Source organism: Macrobrachium nipponense, chromosome 36 (assembly GCF_015104395.2).
Source record: "Macrobrachium nipponense isolate FS-2020 chromosome 36, ASM1510439v2, whole genome shotgun sequence".
NCBI lineage: Eukaryota > Metazoa > Arthropoda > Malacostraca > Decapoda > Palaemonidae > Macrobrachium > Macrobrachium nipponense.
The window spans coordinates 43,823,126-43,840,544 of NC_087220.1; the positions used below are offsets into that span (position 1 = coordinate 43,823,126).

At 37.8% G+C, this 17,419-nt stretch overlaps 1 protein-coding gene across 8 annotated transcripts in view; it reads right to left on the reverse strand.

Moving 5' to 3' along the window:
- The window catches only part of LOC135203588 (SWI/SNF-related matrix-associated actin-dependent regulator of chromatin subfamily E member 1-like), a 148,968-nt gene that overhangs the window by 27,464 nt on the left and 104,085 nt on the right, over positions 1-17,419 (reverse strand). For all 8 annotated transcript variants that reach the window (XM_064233367.1, XM_064233368.1, XM_064233366.1 and 5 more), the window contains 2 exons: positions 12,341-12,421; positions 1,425-1,556 (listed from right to left, as the gene is read on the reverse strand). In XM_064233367.1, coding sequence (XP_064089437.1) covers positions 1,425-1,556; positions 12,341-12,421 — 213 coding nt within the window. The remainder of the gene's footprint in view (positions 1-1,424; positions 1,557-12,340; positions 12,422-17,419) is intronic.

Genomic DNA, 17,419 nt, shown 5'->3' on the forward strand with positions numbered 1-17,419 from the left:
ATCTACAAATTATTTAAAAGCCTCGGCCTTGATTTCTATGTCTGAAGTAAAGCGACAATCCTTTGTCTGAAGATAAGACAACGACTTCAACATCAATTCTGAGTTCTTACTTCAAAATCAATTCTGACTTCTAATGGCTTCAATAAAAACAGGTTTACGCCTGATTTACATATGTTGATAACCTAATAATAATTTTTTTTGTCAATTACTTAAACAGTAACCGAGACAGACTTACGTTGACAAAATGGCTAAAAAGGATCGGCACTAAGTACAGATGCCACTTCCAATACTACTTAAAAAGAGGCTAAGCAACTTTGCAATATGTCAGTGATATCAAAATCACACATACAGTAAAATAAAAATAAAAAGAATATAAAATGACTGGACTGTTATCCCTCATATGCTACTGTAAAACTAAATACATATAGGCAATAAGAGATATTATTCCTTACCAATCATACCAGGACCTGTTCCATTTACTTTATAAGATAAGGGTTACATACAATGTACTAGAACCTTAACCTTCTTTACAGAACCCAAAACATAAATTAATTTCTTTTCAGTTAATACAGCTTGAACTACTATAGTTAATACAGCTGGAACTACTATGTACCTATTTACATATTATTCCTCTTCCCCAAAGTTTACTATAGTTTGCAATTATTAATCAAACTCAATAAGAACCTTATACATTTCACTACAAATCCTGTTTCTAATAAATAATATTTTCCTTTATTTACAAGAACTAAACCTATGACACAAAACTTGTGAAAAAAATTAATTCCTGCTCTCAGAAAAGTTTTACCAAATATGTAGTTATAAAAATCAAATTTACATTTCCTATTGTATTCTTGAAAGATGTTAATCTCAACTTCAAAACCACTGGGAATAAACGACTCTTTTATATATCACTTATACCTAAAAGAATAATGACGATACCTACTATGGAACAGTAGGCAAAAATTGGGTCCCAGCAAATAAATAGATGCACAATGCACAAAAACATCTATATAAAAAAGTACTCAGTGGAAAATTAATTAAGCAAAATTTATGACTGCCATGGTAAACTCTTGTCAGAATCACTGTAGTGTTCTTGGTATCAGACATTACAAATTCTTAATCAATTTGTATTTTTCATACCTAACAAACCTGAGGTCTTAGCAATAGGAGCTGGAAACCAGTTAAAACAAATCAAAGATTGTAAAACAAAGAATCCACGGCATCTGGCAACTCATGCGTATACGAGGTGGAAGCTGGTCACTGACCAGGCATAGAACACTGTGATGCGTCAGTCTTTAAATACTAATCTTTACCTATATATATTTATAAGGTCCTGAATATCTGTCATACCAAATAGATGTAACTAAAATTAATTCTTTCCATGAGGTTTAAAAAAAAAATCAAATCACTCCTGATCATTTTACCTTCTCTGTCTCATATTCATCAACGTAATCCTGTTTGTCTGCTTCAGGAAGGTCTCGCCACATGGATCCAATAATTTTGCCAATTTCCCATAATTTCAAATCATTGTTCGCAGCTTTAACTTGGTCCCAAACCTGAAATATAATGTCAGTTGAATAAAACAATGAACACCACTCAAGATACTCTATGCTAAAACTGAAGATAAAATTTAGGGTGGTACTTTGAATGTGTACATGTATTACAATATCACAATCATGAGAGTAAGTTGTATGTTTCTTCCTAACTATACAAACATGAGGTCCTTTACATAAGAAATTACTTTCAGTGTAGGCTGGAATATGGCCATTAGCCTTGAACAAGGTGGTTAGGCAGTAACTAGATGTAAACACTCCACTTTGCCTCTGACAACTTGATCAGAGTATAGGAGCTGCAGGATCAAGAGTCAGACTTCTGGGCCTTTTCAAAATGAGTGAGCAATCATAATTCATCCAACCACCAGTCCAAGGAAAAGAGGTTCCAAGGACCTGTGGGCAGACCCGAAGGAAGAAAGATATAAATATGGTCGCAATGAGACCTCACCTATCTTTCAGTCCGACATATTCTTCGGAGTGATGAAATGTACGCAGCCACTGGAATATCCAACCGCAGAGAAGTCTCTCACAATATCGTCAGACTCTGAGATAGACGTGTCATTAGACTTCTGCATTGGCAGTCTGCAGTGGATAAAGGTATCGACACTTAATGAAGGGTGTTGATCCTTCATAGGTCCAGTAACACAATAGGACAAAGTAAGGACTGATCTGGATCAACCAATACAAAGTCCACAGTGCAGATCATGATGAATTCATTCTTGTTAACAGAATGATTACACTGCTGCAAATCTGAGACGTAGTCACAATATGACACCAGCCCTTTGAAGGGTGGTGCTGAGAACAACATTACGAATCGTCCTTCTTGTTCGCTAACTACAGTGGGCCCCCCGTATTCGCGGACTCACTGATTCGCGGATTTTTCTCTGGATCATATCTACCCATTATTTGCGGTGAATTCGCCTATTTGCGGCGTTTTCCGACAATAAATAATCACTAATTAGTGTACTATTTTTATGTTATTTTCATGCCTATAGACACTTTTATGATACAAAAATTATTTACTAATTTTAAAATATTAATAATGATCAATACTGTATTAGTAAGTTTAATAAGATTAAATGATATCACATGATAACAATAATAATTCTCTCTCTCTCTCTTACAGAGATGTATGCTTTTTGTATGATAAATGATTTACTAATTTTCAAATATTAATATTAATGTAAAGAGCAATCACTTCAATAAAGAATACTACAGTGAATTAGGAAGATTTTAGTTTATAAATTTTAAAACTTATGTAAGAATGAAGGAAATCCCAGTCTTCACACATCTTTCTTTCGAACTCCAGGTCTCTCTCTCTCTCTCTCTCTCTCTCTCTCTCTCTCTCTCTCTCTCTCTCTCTCTCTCTCTCTCCTGAGATGAGAGATTTTTATGGTAAGTACATGTATGTATCATAGGTTTATTAATATTTTCAAATGATAATAGTAATAATAACAATAATGATAATAATAATAATAATAACTGTAATTACAAAAATCTCTCTCTCTCTACTGAGATGAGAGATTTTTATGGTACACATATGTATATGTTTATTAATATTTTCAAATAATAATAATAATAAAAAAACCACTGTCCCCACTACTCTTCGTAGTAGCCATGATTCCCATGACAAAAGTACTACAGAAGATGGATGCCGGGTACCAACTCAAGAAAAGAGGTAACAGAATCAACCATCTGATGTTCATGGACGACATCAAGCTGTATGGTAAGAGCATCAAGGAAATAGATACCCTAATCCAGACTGTAAGGATTGTATCTGGGGACATCAGGATGGAGTTTGGAATAGAAAAATGCGCCTTAGTCAACATACAAAAAGGCAAAGTAACGAGAACTGAAGGGATAAAGCTACCAGATGGGAGCAACATCAAACACATAGATGAGACAGGATACTAATACCTGGGAATAATGGAAGGAGGAGATATAAAACACCAAGAGATGAAGGACACGATCAGGAAAGAATATATGCAGAGACTCAAGGCGATACTCAGGTCAAAACTCAATGCCGGAAATATGATAAAAGCCATAAACACATGGGCAGTGCCAGTAATCAGATACAGCGCAGGAATAGTGGAATGGACGAAGGCAGAACTCCGCAGCATAGATCAGAAAACCAGGAAACATATGACAATACACAAAGCACTACACCCAAGAGCAAATACGGACAGACTATACATAACACGAAAGGAAGGAGGGAGAGGACTACTAAGTATAGAGGACTGCGTCAACATCGAAAACAGAGCACTGGGGCAATATCTGAAAACCAGTGAAGACGAGTGGCTAAAGAGTGCATGGGAAGAAGGACTAATAAAAGCAGACGAAGACCCAGAAATATACAGAGACAGGAGAAAGACAGAAAGAACAGAGGACTGGCACAACAAACCAATGCACGGACAATACATGAGACAGACTAAAGAACTAGCCAGCAATGACAATTGGCAATGGCTACAGAGGGGAGAGCTAAAGAAGGAAACTGAAGGAATGATAACAGCGGCACAAGATCAGGCCCTAAGAACCAGATATGTTCAAAGTACGATAGACGGAAATAACATCTCTCCCATATGTAGGAAGTGCAATACGAAAAATGAAACCATAAACCACATAGCAAGCGAATGCCCGGCACTTGCACAGAACCAGTACAAAAAGAGGCATAATTCTGTGGCAAAAGCCCTCCACTGGAGCCTGTGCAAGAAACATCAGCTACCTTGCAGTAATAAGTGGTACGAGCACCAACCTGAAGGAGTGATAGAAAACGATCAGGCAAAGATCCTCTGGGACTATGGTATCAGAACGGATAGGGTGATACGTGCAAACAGACCAGACGTGACGTTGATTGACAAATTCAAGAAGAAAGTATCACTCATTGATGTCGCAATACCATGGGACACCAGAGTTGAAGAGAAAGAGAGGGAAAAATTGGATAAGTATCAAGATCTGAAAATAGAAATAAGAAGGATATGGGATATGCCAGTGGAAATCGTACCCATAATCATAGGAGCACTAGGCACGATCCCAAGATCCCTGAAAAGGAATCTAGAAAAACTAGAGGCTGAAGTAGCTCCAGGACTCATGCAGAAGAGTGTGATCCTAGAAACGGCACACATAGTAAGAAGAGTGATGGACTCCTAAGGAGGCAGGATGCAACCCGGAACCCCACACTATAAATATCACCCAGTCGAATTGGAGGACTGTGATAGAGCAAAAAAAAATAAAAAATAATAATAATAATAACTGTAATTACAAAAAGCATATGTTTAAGTATTTTACAATTACTACGATAATCTCTCTCTCTCTCTCTCTCTCTCTCTCTCTCTCTCTCTCTCGCTCTCTCTCAGAGATGTATGTTTTTTGGATGATAAATAAATGATGTACTAATTTTCAAATATCAATACTAAAGTAAACAGCAATAATGTAATTCATTAAAGAAAATACTAAAGTGAATTAGCAAGATTTTAGTTTATAAATAAAAAAAATTATGCAAGAATGAAAGCAAATCCCTTTTACCCGACATCTTGTCCTTGAACTCCACGTAGCCAAGCTGAGATGGCTGGGGTCCAACAGCTGTCAAATTTATCAAGTAATGTGTCCGGAGGGGGAGTGTGTGTTGCCCACTCAGGATCACGTAAATTTTCTCTCTCTCTCTCTCTCTCTCTCTCTCTCTCTCTCTCTCTCTCTGACTGAGATGAGAGAATTTCTATGGTACATGTGTATGTTTATTAATATTTTCCCATAATAATAGTAATATAACTAATTTCTAAATTCATGTGTGATAGTATAAAGAAATACAATAATCTATCCATTTCACTCTTTTAAATAAGGATAACTCTCTCTCTCTCTCTCTCTCTCTCTCTCTTGCCACACTAGATACATATGTCCTAGTGGTAACTCTTGCCCTCTGTTTGGGCTAGAAGTGTATGTAAAAGTATATCTTTAAGGACAATACTACATTTTATGGTTAAATAATAATATACAGTACTAGTTTACAAATAATATTAAGTTTAATAAGATTAAACAGTGACAATAACCTCTCTCGCTCTCTCTCTCTTTTACTTACGTATGTTTGTTTTACTTACGTATGTTTATTTGTTTTATAGTATAAATAAATGATTAACCATATAACTAATTTTCAAATATTAATAAGATTGATTAAAAATAGTGACTCCCAGTCTTTTTATCCCCGTGGGGGAAGGTGGGCGGGGGAGTAAATGACAGTTTGAAATACGAATTGACGGAGGGGAAGGAGTCGGATTCTCTCTCTCTCTCTCTCTCATTATTATTCTCTCTGTCTCAGAAATAATTCATAATTTCACTCTTGGTCAGATATATGATGTTGCCATTCACTGATCTCTCTCTATCTGTTATTGGCTGTAGGTATATATTTCTAATGGTAAAATGTTTAAAGATGACTTTGAGATTATATTAATAATATAACCTCAAAGATTAATAGAGTAATAGGTTAGTAATTTTAGGTATATATGAAGTAGGATGTTATTAAAGGTATACATTTGGTACCTAAACTTTCAAGATAGGCAGTTATAAGCATTTTTAGTGGTGGTTTTAACTATTCGCGGGTTTTAACTATTCATGCGGGTGTCTGGTACACATCCCCCACGAATACGGGGGGAACACTGTATGTTGAGAGATGAGATGATGATTCTCGCGAGGCATGTGCACATTAGACGAGAGTCAATTAGACGAGTCAAAAGCCTTCTAGAGACCGAGGTCCCTGTGATGGCAAGACGGTAGTTTCTCATCAGTAGTTGAATCTCAACCAAGGAGAAACAATACTATAGTACTTAGTGGATGACTAAAGTGAATGTGGACCTACGTTTTCACAGTTGAATCAAGAGAAATAAACTCTCAAGATTCTTATCATAGAAAAAGTCCCATCAATGACACCAACCAGTGAAGACGGCTCTAATCCCTGTTGTTTTACAGAGGACTGAAAAAGTTATTCCGCGATTTCATTGCTGCTTGGCGAGAAAGCTGGAGCTTGCAATGAAGACAGAGAGTCTTTTAGTAAGGAAAACACAGGGATTGTACTGCCTGAAGAACTGCTTCTTGTGGGTTGGATCAGGGAGGAATTTTCTATTTACTTTGGAAGCAGAGATAGTCGGGCAGAGAATGTGCAAAATCTTCCGTTATTCATTTTCGATTTGGGGTGAACAAAGAATAACTAAACACCTTACAAATTAGAAAATATATATTTGAAGACAAAACTCAAATTATCTGAAGAAAATCATTCTGCATCATCACAGCGGCCAATGGGGCAGGTGTGATGGAACAGAAGACCAGGCTACAGACTTCCATTATACCGTGGGGTAAACAGAAAGATGATAACTAGTCAATGATATTATCTCTGTCTGAAAATTCTCGCAACGGTAAATGTGAAGCACGAGACATGGGCCTTATGCGAGAATTCCAAGTAACTGGAGACCTAAGTCTGTGATTGCAGGGCAGAGCAATTCGAATTGGTAGTTAATCCTCGACAGAGGAGAAACAAAACTAAAATGAACAGAATCTCGGAGAGAAGGCAGTACCAAGAGTACTCCTACCACTTGCTCGACTCCTTATAGTACTGACTTGCCTGGTAGTGCATATCGCAATGGAATGCATTCGGCTAAAACCATCGAGTGCAAAAAAGATACGCTCGAGCATCTGCATTTTAACCGAAATGGGAGGGAAGAAAACCCTCTTGTTCAGCGATAATGCAAATGCTGTGGTGTTGTTAGGAAACAATACCACTAGTTATCTCAAAATCAAAACCGAAACTCTTGGGAGGCCCAAAAGGCTATCCTGAGTTTCAGGTTAATTAAGAGAAGGTCCTATTTGTCTAGGTCACATATCAGAAGAATTGACTTACAGATATGCGCCTATTACTCAGACAATGCAACTGATAACAGAGGTATGTCGTGAGAAAAATATACAAGTACAGTCATAGGTTCCCGTAAATTGCACTCTAGCCAAGTACAGTCATAGGTTCCCGTAAATTGCACTCTAGCCTAAATCTTCTTCATTCAAGACACAAGAATAAGGACTGGAAGAAGACCTTCTTCATTCTCTAATGATGAGAGTGAAAGTGAAGTTGTCCCAAAGGGAGACTTCTACGGTGATAACAGGATATCAGAGACAACTAGTTCAAGCCAAACTGGTTGTTCCCAAATCAGTAGCACTGGAGAGGCGTTCAAAACTCTCGGTGCTATCCATCCTGAACAGATTGACATAAGTTCGGTAGGATCCTAAGATAGAACTAAAAACATAGTCTCTCAGATTCAAACTTCACAGAATTCCTCTTATTTTCTTGTTCATTCCGGTGTAACCAGGAAGTAGAGGGAAAAAAGAGAGGAGGATGACTGTTCTTGTGCGTTCTTCCCTGACCTTGCGATGTTCTGTTGAACGAAGCATTAATTTCCTACAACTGTTTCGTTTGCGTGAACAAGAGTAAAAGTTGACCGGAATTAAATGCAGTAAAAGCTGGCGAGAACTTGCCACATCTTGCTACGCATCTAGCTTCCCTGTGATTAAACTTCACGAAGAGGACTACACAGATGACTTTCTATCTCCTTCAGATGCCTTGTCCCAAGGAACAGCGACATCAATCTTAGCACCTAAAGAACAGCAATTCCTGGCTTTCACAGGTGGGTGTGAGCCACCAACGTGGCTCAGTTCCTTCTCTCGCCCTGCGCCACTATTTTGATGGAGAGAAGACTACCTATCACTGACTGTGGATGTAGGACTCCCCTTGGAGGTTGTACACTCAGAGAGACCCGTACACACATACATGACGCAGCCCCGGTTCCATGAGCAGCGCCCTTGGAACCAGACACAGGAGAACGAACCTGGGTTTGAACTCCTGGGGGTCTCAAGACACTATATTTTCGGGATAGCGTCCAGGTTCCCGCTCCAGAAGGGTCAGGTAAGCCAAAGAGACAGGCAAATGCTCCCTCCTCAGGGAAAAGATGCAGACCCTTAGAAGTCTCGCCTCTTAGGGGGCAAAGAAATCCCTTCCTCTTCTTAGGCTGTGGAAACCTTTGAAGAAGGAGGTTAAGAGGCGTCAGATGGCAAAGACGAACGATGATGACCCCCATGAAAAACTCACTGTAACATGGGAAGGGTGGGTGCTATGTCATGGCAAGAAACCTCACCGATCAAGAGCAGAGTTCGTTTGCAGCAGAGCTGTCTGATTAAGCTGAGCAGATCACCACTACATAATTATGCATGGTAATCATCAACCAAGAACTATCACTTCTTCCCAATTAACTGTTTTCTTTGGAGGCCTACGTGTTTGGACCCCAAGGTCCAAGACACGAGGACGGGACTTGACCATTCACCCAGGTGTTGCATGCAGTTCCAAGCTCTGCATAACTCCAAACCAGACTGAAGAGTGAACTCTTCTGTACTGGTAAAGGCTCGTCTTGCTACCCAAGCACTCGTGATAGTGAGTGCTCGCCGAGCGCTAGAATTTGTAAAATTCCCACACTCAACGAGTAAACACGACAAAACCCAACTCTTGTAAGACAATAATTGAGAGACTCTGCAATAGAATGAAGCCGAGCACTCAGCGAGTGCCAGCGAAACCAAGGGATCCAGGCACTCGGCGAGACTCCCGATTATTTTAATTTATTATCGGGAATGCCTGTTGCCAGAGTGTTAGGATATCACAAAAAACCAAATCACTCTGTGAATGCCAGAAATTCCAAGGGATTTAATGGATTAGCGAGACTCCCAAATTTCATAATGACATTTACTGGGATATCTATCTCGCCCAAGTGTTTGGAAATTATAGAAAACAATAACACTCTGAGAATGCCAGAAATTCCAAGGAATTAAAGCATTCAGCGTGATTCCCGGGTATTGTAGTAGTAATTATCAGGAATTCTTGTCTCGCCCGAGTGTTTGCAGATCATAGAAGACCAAAACACTCGGAGAGTGCTAGAAATTCCAAAGAATTCAAGCACTCGGCGAGACCCCCCAATTTCATCAAAATGATCATTAGGGTGGGGCCCCTTCTCGACTCCTGTAGAAATCTAGGAGGAGTAAAAAATAACAGAATATACACTTGAGGCTCCCAAACCGTAAGAACCCATAGGAGACGAATTGAAATCTGTCCAAATGACAGAAAAAATCAGGGAGACATAGTCTCCAGATTTGACAACGACGTGGATGTACGTCCGGTCCCTAAGATCTTTTCAGGAACGTAGTTCCCCGACGCTGAATCCTAAAGAGAGCACTCTGCAGGATCACCTCCTCTTCACCTTGCCCCTCCCGGTGTAGCCACAGGAAGTAGAGGGAATGGGTGAGGAAGATTGGACGCTCTCGCTCGCTTTGCTAGCAGAACTATGAGGAGAAGCAAGTCACGGCCAGCCATCAACCTGCAGTAATGGCCGCGACATGAGTCTAGGAAAGCGGTATTGTCCTGGAGAAATGCTTTCCTGCGGGTTACAAAACTCTTGCACGGCAGAAGAAACGTTTACCGCTACCAAGACTGGTCAGTCACACGAATGTGGCCGTGGTCTGGGTAGGGTTGAGCGTGCACCTGACTGGAGAGGGCCGGTGCAGTCCTCAGACGCGTTCAAGTCCTCGTCGAGTCCGAAACCTCTCAAGATGGCCCAATGGGGTACCACCTACCAATCTCACTGCATGCACGGTCCCGCAGGCCCGATCACGTCAACCCTGGGTACCGAGCAATCACCGTGGGAGCGATCAGTGGTAAGGCGTGAGTCACCTGAGCCACTCACTCCTTTCTTTCCCTCTGTGCCCAAGTCATGACAGTGAGCGGACTCGACGTCACCGACTCTAGATGCACGCGAACGAGCACCCAACATGGAACTAGTCTTAGGGGCAGAACCTCTAGGACTAGCAGCAGAAATGCAAGCCGAAGTTTACACTTCTACGGCTCCCGACACGCTAGGCCCTAGGGACAGCGTGACAGTTTCTGTTCCAGAAGGAACGGCCGAGTCAACGGAAGACCCAACTGCCTCCTCAGTTCAGAATAAAAATATGATGATTTTGAAGAGGAAGATTACCACACTTGATGACCTCTCTTCCTCCTCGACTTCTCCAAATTCTACAAGACTGCTACAGGATGAGGTACATTTACCAGCAGGAATAGAGTTGATAATCACAGGGCATTGGCGAAGGCTTTATCCAGTGACGAAACTCCAGGATGGCACCAGCAAATGAATATGATTTCCAGCAGGGGAACAGTACACACACTCAAGGACTAATATCACAATATGCTATGAGTCACAGGTACAATTCCCAGGTTAGGATAGTCAACATGAAGAGATATCCAGCCATCTACTGTTGTAATCAACTATCACCACTGTTAGCCTGTAAAAGAAAGAAAATAGGATTTAAAAAATAAGGATACTCCTCTCATATCCAAGGGCCCTGCCCTCTGAAATGAGAGGAGATCCTTCAAACACCAACACCACATGCCCCCCTCCTCTATCTTCGTTCGGTAAGCTAGCGAAAGGATGAAAGAGAAGAGGAAATACCAAAAGAAACAAAGGACAAACCTCCGAAGTTCCCCTCGGTAATTTACTAAGTGTAAGCGTAAATTTTGGGTAAATACGTCTCATCCAAATGTTAAAGGGCAAAAATATGTAATAAGGGTGCTGGCACACCCTTGCCGCCGATCCTTAATACAAAGCAGAAAGGCTATCACAAAAAGTGGCTTTGCATATTAATTATTAAAGTCAATTAATTATTAATATCTTATTAAAGTCAATTAATTATTAATATCAAACACAGTATATACATATTCATTCAAAATAACAAAATAAAAATCCCACCGGGAAAATCATAATTAACGGCTAGTCACCAAGAGCTCACAAACATACGTCTTCATCGAAAGACGGCCAAAAGCAAAGTGGGCAGGTGGGTCTACCCGCCTACCAGACTGTAGTTGCTGCCTAACCACCTTGTTCAAGAATTTAATGGCCATTTTCCAGCCTACGCCGAAAGTAATTCCTTATGTAAAGCTAAATATATCTTAGTTTTACCAGACCACTGAGCTGATTAACAAGTCTCCTAGGGCTGGCCCAAAGGATTAGATATTTTTACATGGCTAGGAACTAATTGGTTATCTATCAACAGGACCTACAGCTTACTGTGGGATCCAAACCACATATCGAGAAATGAATTTCTATCACCAAAAATAAATTCCTCTGGTTCCGAGTTGGCCGTGCTGAGAATCAAACTTTGGACCACCGAATTGGTAGCCGACCACAAAATCCACTCGTCCAACAAGGAACTAATTCCTTATGTAAAGGACTGAGGGTTTGTATATCGTGTAGGAACAAGTAACAATTCAATACCAGGCAACTTTGATAATGCCTTTACTAAGGTGACTAACATCTTCCATGGTATGAATACTGCATAACTATGACAACAATATAACTATGATAACTATATAATCAAGTCAAAATTATCCATAATTTTATAACAATCTTAAGACACCGATAAATATATTTAAAAATAATTTCCAATCTGATTTATTTATATTTCAAAAACAAATAATGCAACTATATATTCCTGTCCCCATTCATATTCAGTAGCATGAACGAAGGTAAAGCTAAACAACTTCACAAGATCAAAACTTGAAAACCCATTATACCAAGAGCCTGAAATAACAAATTTTCAAAACTCAAAAATAACAACTGAAACTTTTAATTTAAAAAATTACCTCAAAATAGTCAATTACCTTATACAAATTCTAATCATGCAAGAACAATAATTACAAAAACAGAGACCAGAAGTCATACCTTGCGAGAGTATCTCATGTAGGGCATCAATGGCTTGTCAGGAGCTTTTGGTGGTTTCGGGATTCGCCCTTCGCCGCTTTGCTGGAAGCAAGAAAGGTTTGAAGATTTTGTCTAATCTCAGCCTCAGGGGGAGGCTATCAATTTCAAGAGCATGCATTGCTTTATCCCAAATTTGTATCAATGCTAGCAACTGCTACTTTCATTGACAATGGGATATCTGGTAATGAGAGACATAACTACAGTGGTGCCTACAAGTCGGAAGAACATCAACTGATACCAATACAAGTTTTACTGAAGGAGGGAAAGACTACATGACCAACCAACACAAGAATGCAAGTTTACAAAAGGATTCTCCATTTTAATCAAAACAGCCTTTCTTTATAATAACTCACTGATAATTCGTTCAACCTGTTATGTCTGCAGCTTCATATGCGCTCTTAATTCATAAAAAAATACAGTTTAAAATATACTACAAATTATGCCAATTGTGTATGCATGCTTGCACAGAACCAAACCATACACAAAAATGCACTGGTGAGAGATCAGAAATATTCATATAAAATTACAAAAACAAAAGAAAATATCAAAATCAATGAATACCAAAAATCCATTGGATGAAACCACAAACTACATCTAAAAAAATAAAATCAACAATGGATTTAAAGTTCATTAACAGGCAATGGCATAAACTAGATCCCTTCTGAGAAATCTGTTCCTACCAAAAGCTACAAATAAATGAAGTTGCTGAGAAAAATAAATATAATGAGGACAATACTACCACAGCTACTACTAATGCAACCATTACTATTGCTACATACACATTACTAATTCACATACAATACACAGTATATGTCATAACAAGATGACCCTTCTCTGTAACTTACATTCTTCACACAATATAACAGACAAACTGAAATGTTCAAAAATTTACTGTACAGTAGCTCACCAAGATAACAGATAAAAGCATCTGAACCTACAATGATATCAAAGAAAACTATAAATCCTTGTATATATATGTGAATGCATGTTTTTGCTATTAATTATATCTATACACTGTACCCTTTAAACTAAAATACTTGTAACTGCTTATTTTAATGGTTTACTGCCTATTTTATGGTTCAAACAAAAAGATTCCTTAAATCATCATACCACAACAATTTAATACTTTAACAAAAATGCATCCCAAAATACCATAAGTTATCTTAAATCACCCTCCTACAAGTGTTACTCTTAAGTATATACACCCACAAAATGCTTATAACTATGATTTACCAATTTTAAAATATTAATACAGGCAGTCCCCAGGTTACGACGGGGGTTCCGTTCTTGAGACGCCTTGTAACCCGAAAATCGTCGTAAGCCGGAACATCATTAAAAATCCTAAGAAAACCTTACTTTTAATGCTTTGGGTGGATTAAAAACTATGTAAACTGCATTCTTATTGCATTTTTCATAAAAAAAAAAAAAAAAAAACTTCTGAAGATTTTTTACGATGTTCTGGCTTATGACAATTTTTGCCTTACAACGTGTCTCAAGAACGGAACCCTCGTCATAACCCGGGGACTGCCTGTAGCTGCAATTTTTAAACAGCTTTCATAACTTAGGAAAGAAATGTATCTCTGAATTAAGTTCCTTTCGGCAACTAAAAATAGTGATGATACTGTAAAACGAAATCAGTTGATTATTTTAAGAATGTAAACAAAACTAGAATGCAAATGGCAGATCACTCTGTTCATATCATAATACTATAATATGGTAATAATAGATGCAATATGATTAGACACTGTAAGACAACAGTTTTATTAAAATTATTATCATTCTCAATACACAACTACTATTCAGCTTTTGCTAATGGATATCTGTCAGTATTACAACCTAATCAGGCAACAGTTGCATTTAAGTTGTCACTGCCGATGCTCAATGGTGGCTTCCAAAAGTAAAAATAAAATACATTTTTACTCATTCTTCATGTAATGGGGATCTGAAGAAAAAATCCCATTAAATTGAAGCTGCAGGTTATAGCAGAGGCTGAATAAAGTGAATAATGGAGCAGGGGGAAGTGATGTACGGAATTGGCGAAATCACACTTAATAATTATACAATTAAGTATTGATTATAAAAGCAAAAGTATCTCCTAATTACATCCCCTCTAGCAGTTAATGGCAATGGAAATGTCAATAAAGATATTGCTAGTATACTCAATCAGCCGAGATTCTGAGAATGCAAACAATATCAAATGCAAATGGCGTACGATAATGTTGACAATCTGTAAAATGTTTACCTTTTGAAAAAATATTTAGGTTTATGGAGCTTTTCGGTTTTTAGAATTACAGATACAGATCATACACCTGTGACAAAATGAGAGCTTGCTCATCCGAACGTCTAATTATGGTAATTATCCACAGCAATTACTGTAATCACAGTTGTTTTGTTTACAATATTAATAGCTGGATCACTAGTGATTAATTTGAATAATGGTTTCTACCATTATTACTGATATTTTGTTTACAGTATTGATAGCTGTGACAATAATTAATTATTTATTGACAACTATGGACACTCCTGGGGTTAGCCTATCATTAAAAATCTTGGCAGGTTTAACTGCTGTTGCAATGAGCTGTTTCTTAATTCACTTGTTCATGTCGGTAAAAGAAGTTGACAATCCTTCATCCAGGTTTCTAAAAACTGGATTTTTTTTAGTAGAGGATGGAGCACCAACATAAGTATAGTGGTCGATGAAATGCAGAGAGAGAGAGAGAGAGAGAGAGAGAGAGAGAGAGAGAGAGAGAGAGAGAGAGAGAGAGAGAGAGAGAGAGAGAGAGAGAGAGAGAGAGAGAGAGAGAGAGAGGACTATTGCCCTAGTTACATTGTTACACCAACATATCAATCATCAATTTGCAAAAGTCGAATAACACGTAACTGTATGTATTGAGAATAATGATAATTCGAATAAAACTGCTGTTTTACTGTATCTAATCATACTGCATGTATTATTGTCCCATTATTATTTTACAAAATATGAACAGTGATCATTTGCCATTTGCATTCTGATTTTGTTTTACACTCTTAAAATCATCAGCCGATTCTGTTTTACCAACACCATCACTGTCTTTAGTAGTTGCCAAACGTAACTTAATTCAGAGATGTTTCTTTCATAAATTATCAAATCTGGTTTTAAAAATTCCAACTTCCTTATTTATAAGCGCAGTAAGTTAAATTAAGTACTACTTGTGATTTTGTTAGTTCCAGGCATTGCCTTTGCCTCCAAATCGTTTTGGTGTCTGCTCATTATTTATTTCTTTAGCAACAACTATAATACCTGCTATTTCAAGTTAGTGGCATATTTTCTTATTATCGTCTCCATTGGGTGACTGATGAATAAAAAATATATTATATTAAAAATAAGCAAGTTTTTTACAAGACAACTGTAACGCAACTCTTAGTAAATGTATTTGGTTTCAATAACTAACCTTGGCAAACAGATTTTTTTAATATAAACTGCAGAACAGTCCAAGCTTTAGCAGAATTTTTTAGAGTTGAAAGCAATGTAAACTAATGAAGAAAAAGTGACACAACGATGCTGGTAAGCGAGCGGTGTACCCAGTTAGAGTGCCTGATTTAAAAAACAAGTTCTGCGTTCATTCCGGAAGCAAAAACCCTAAAATCAATATTTCCATTTCACAATATATCCATAAGTACGATATACTACAGTCCACTATTTTGGTGCATTACTGTACTTGATGATTATAGTAGTACCTAAATTAAAGAATACTGTCCAGTACAGTACCTATTTGAATATCTCGGTACAGGCAGTCCTCACTTATTGGTAGCATTGGTTAACAACGTACTAATTTTGTGCCCTTTGCCTAACAAAATTGTTAACCAGTTTTTTTGCCGTTGGTAAGAGATTTTCAGCATCAGTTAGCAGTTTAGCGGCATCAGTATGTAGGCAGTTTATAGCCACCGATAAACAGTCTATTGGTGTTTACAAAGTCGTAAATACCATTTATGTATTACCATAATTATCGCCGATTCTCAGTTAGCGGCACTCAACCAGGAATGGAACAATCCCAGTCAACCGGAGACTGCCTTATATGCAAAACATTTTACTCTTAACCGTCTCATTGAATTTATTTTTACTCTTATTAGTATCTTCTGCTGCTACAATATCTGTAAGAAGTTCCTACTGCAAGTACAACATATACATGAGGTCTGAGCCCCTATTTCACATTTCAAAATAACAAGCTGGAATCATTCGGCAGTCACTTTCGGGATCAGCGACAAGGTCTTTATCATATTAATCTTAATTTAATAATTTGTGTTCCCAGATCTTCAACCCTTCAACATAACTTTCAGTTAAAGATACATCAAGCACAAATGGAACTACAAGACCTGTGAGATCCTGTGCTTAATAAAGAAACCATACAATCATATGATTGGGTTGTTTTACACAGCATTCCATAGGCTATACAGACTTTTTATTGACTAATCTTCTGAAGTAAATTAGGCTTTTCTTATGACAAAAACAACAAGGAAACCTTGAGATTTGGAGACCAACAAAATGATACATGTTTTTATAGAAATCTGTATATTTCCTGCATTTCATAATCAGTCTTCCATATTAGGAGTATCCATCAGTACAAATTGGAATGACTACAAGTTATCTCGTAATATAAAAGGCAATGGTTTATATCCCAACAGACGCAAATTAAAAGGCAAAAGCAATGACTATCCCAAATTACCATCTACTAAATCTTTTCAGCAGCGACAGTTATTGCTGCATTATATGTACTACTCCCAAAAAAGCCTACTTTAAATAAATTAAATACCGAGCTTAAAATCTGAGCTTGCGTTTTCCACAGCTTAAGAACCAGACACCTTGAGATGAGACCTTGTATTTCTATAAATAATAATTTCAGGAAAGGTTACTCTTCAGCAATGTTTGGTCTTAAATTAATGATAAATACCACTATGAAATTTTGTATAACAACTAAACTTGGAAAACCTTGTAAAATTTCATCTGAGTAATACTTTATTCAGAATCATCACACTTATTTAATCTTAACTTTTAAGCTTGCT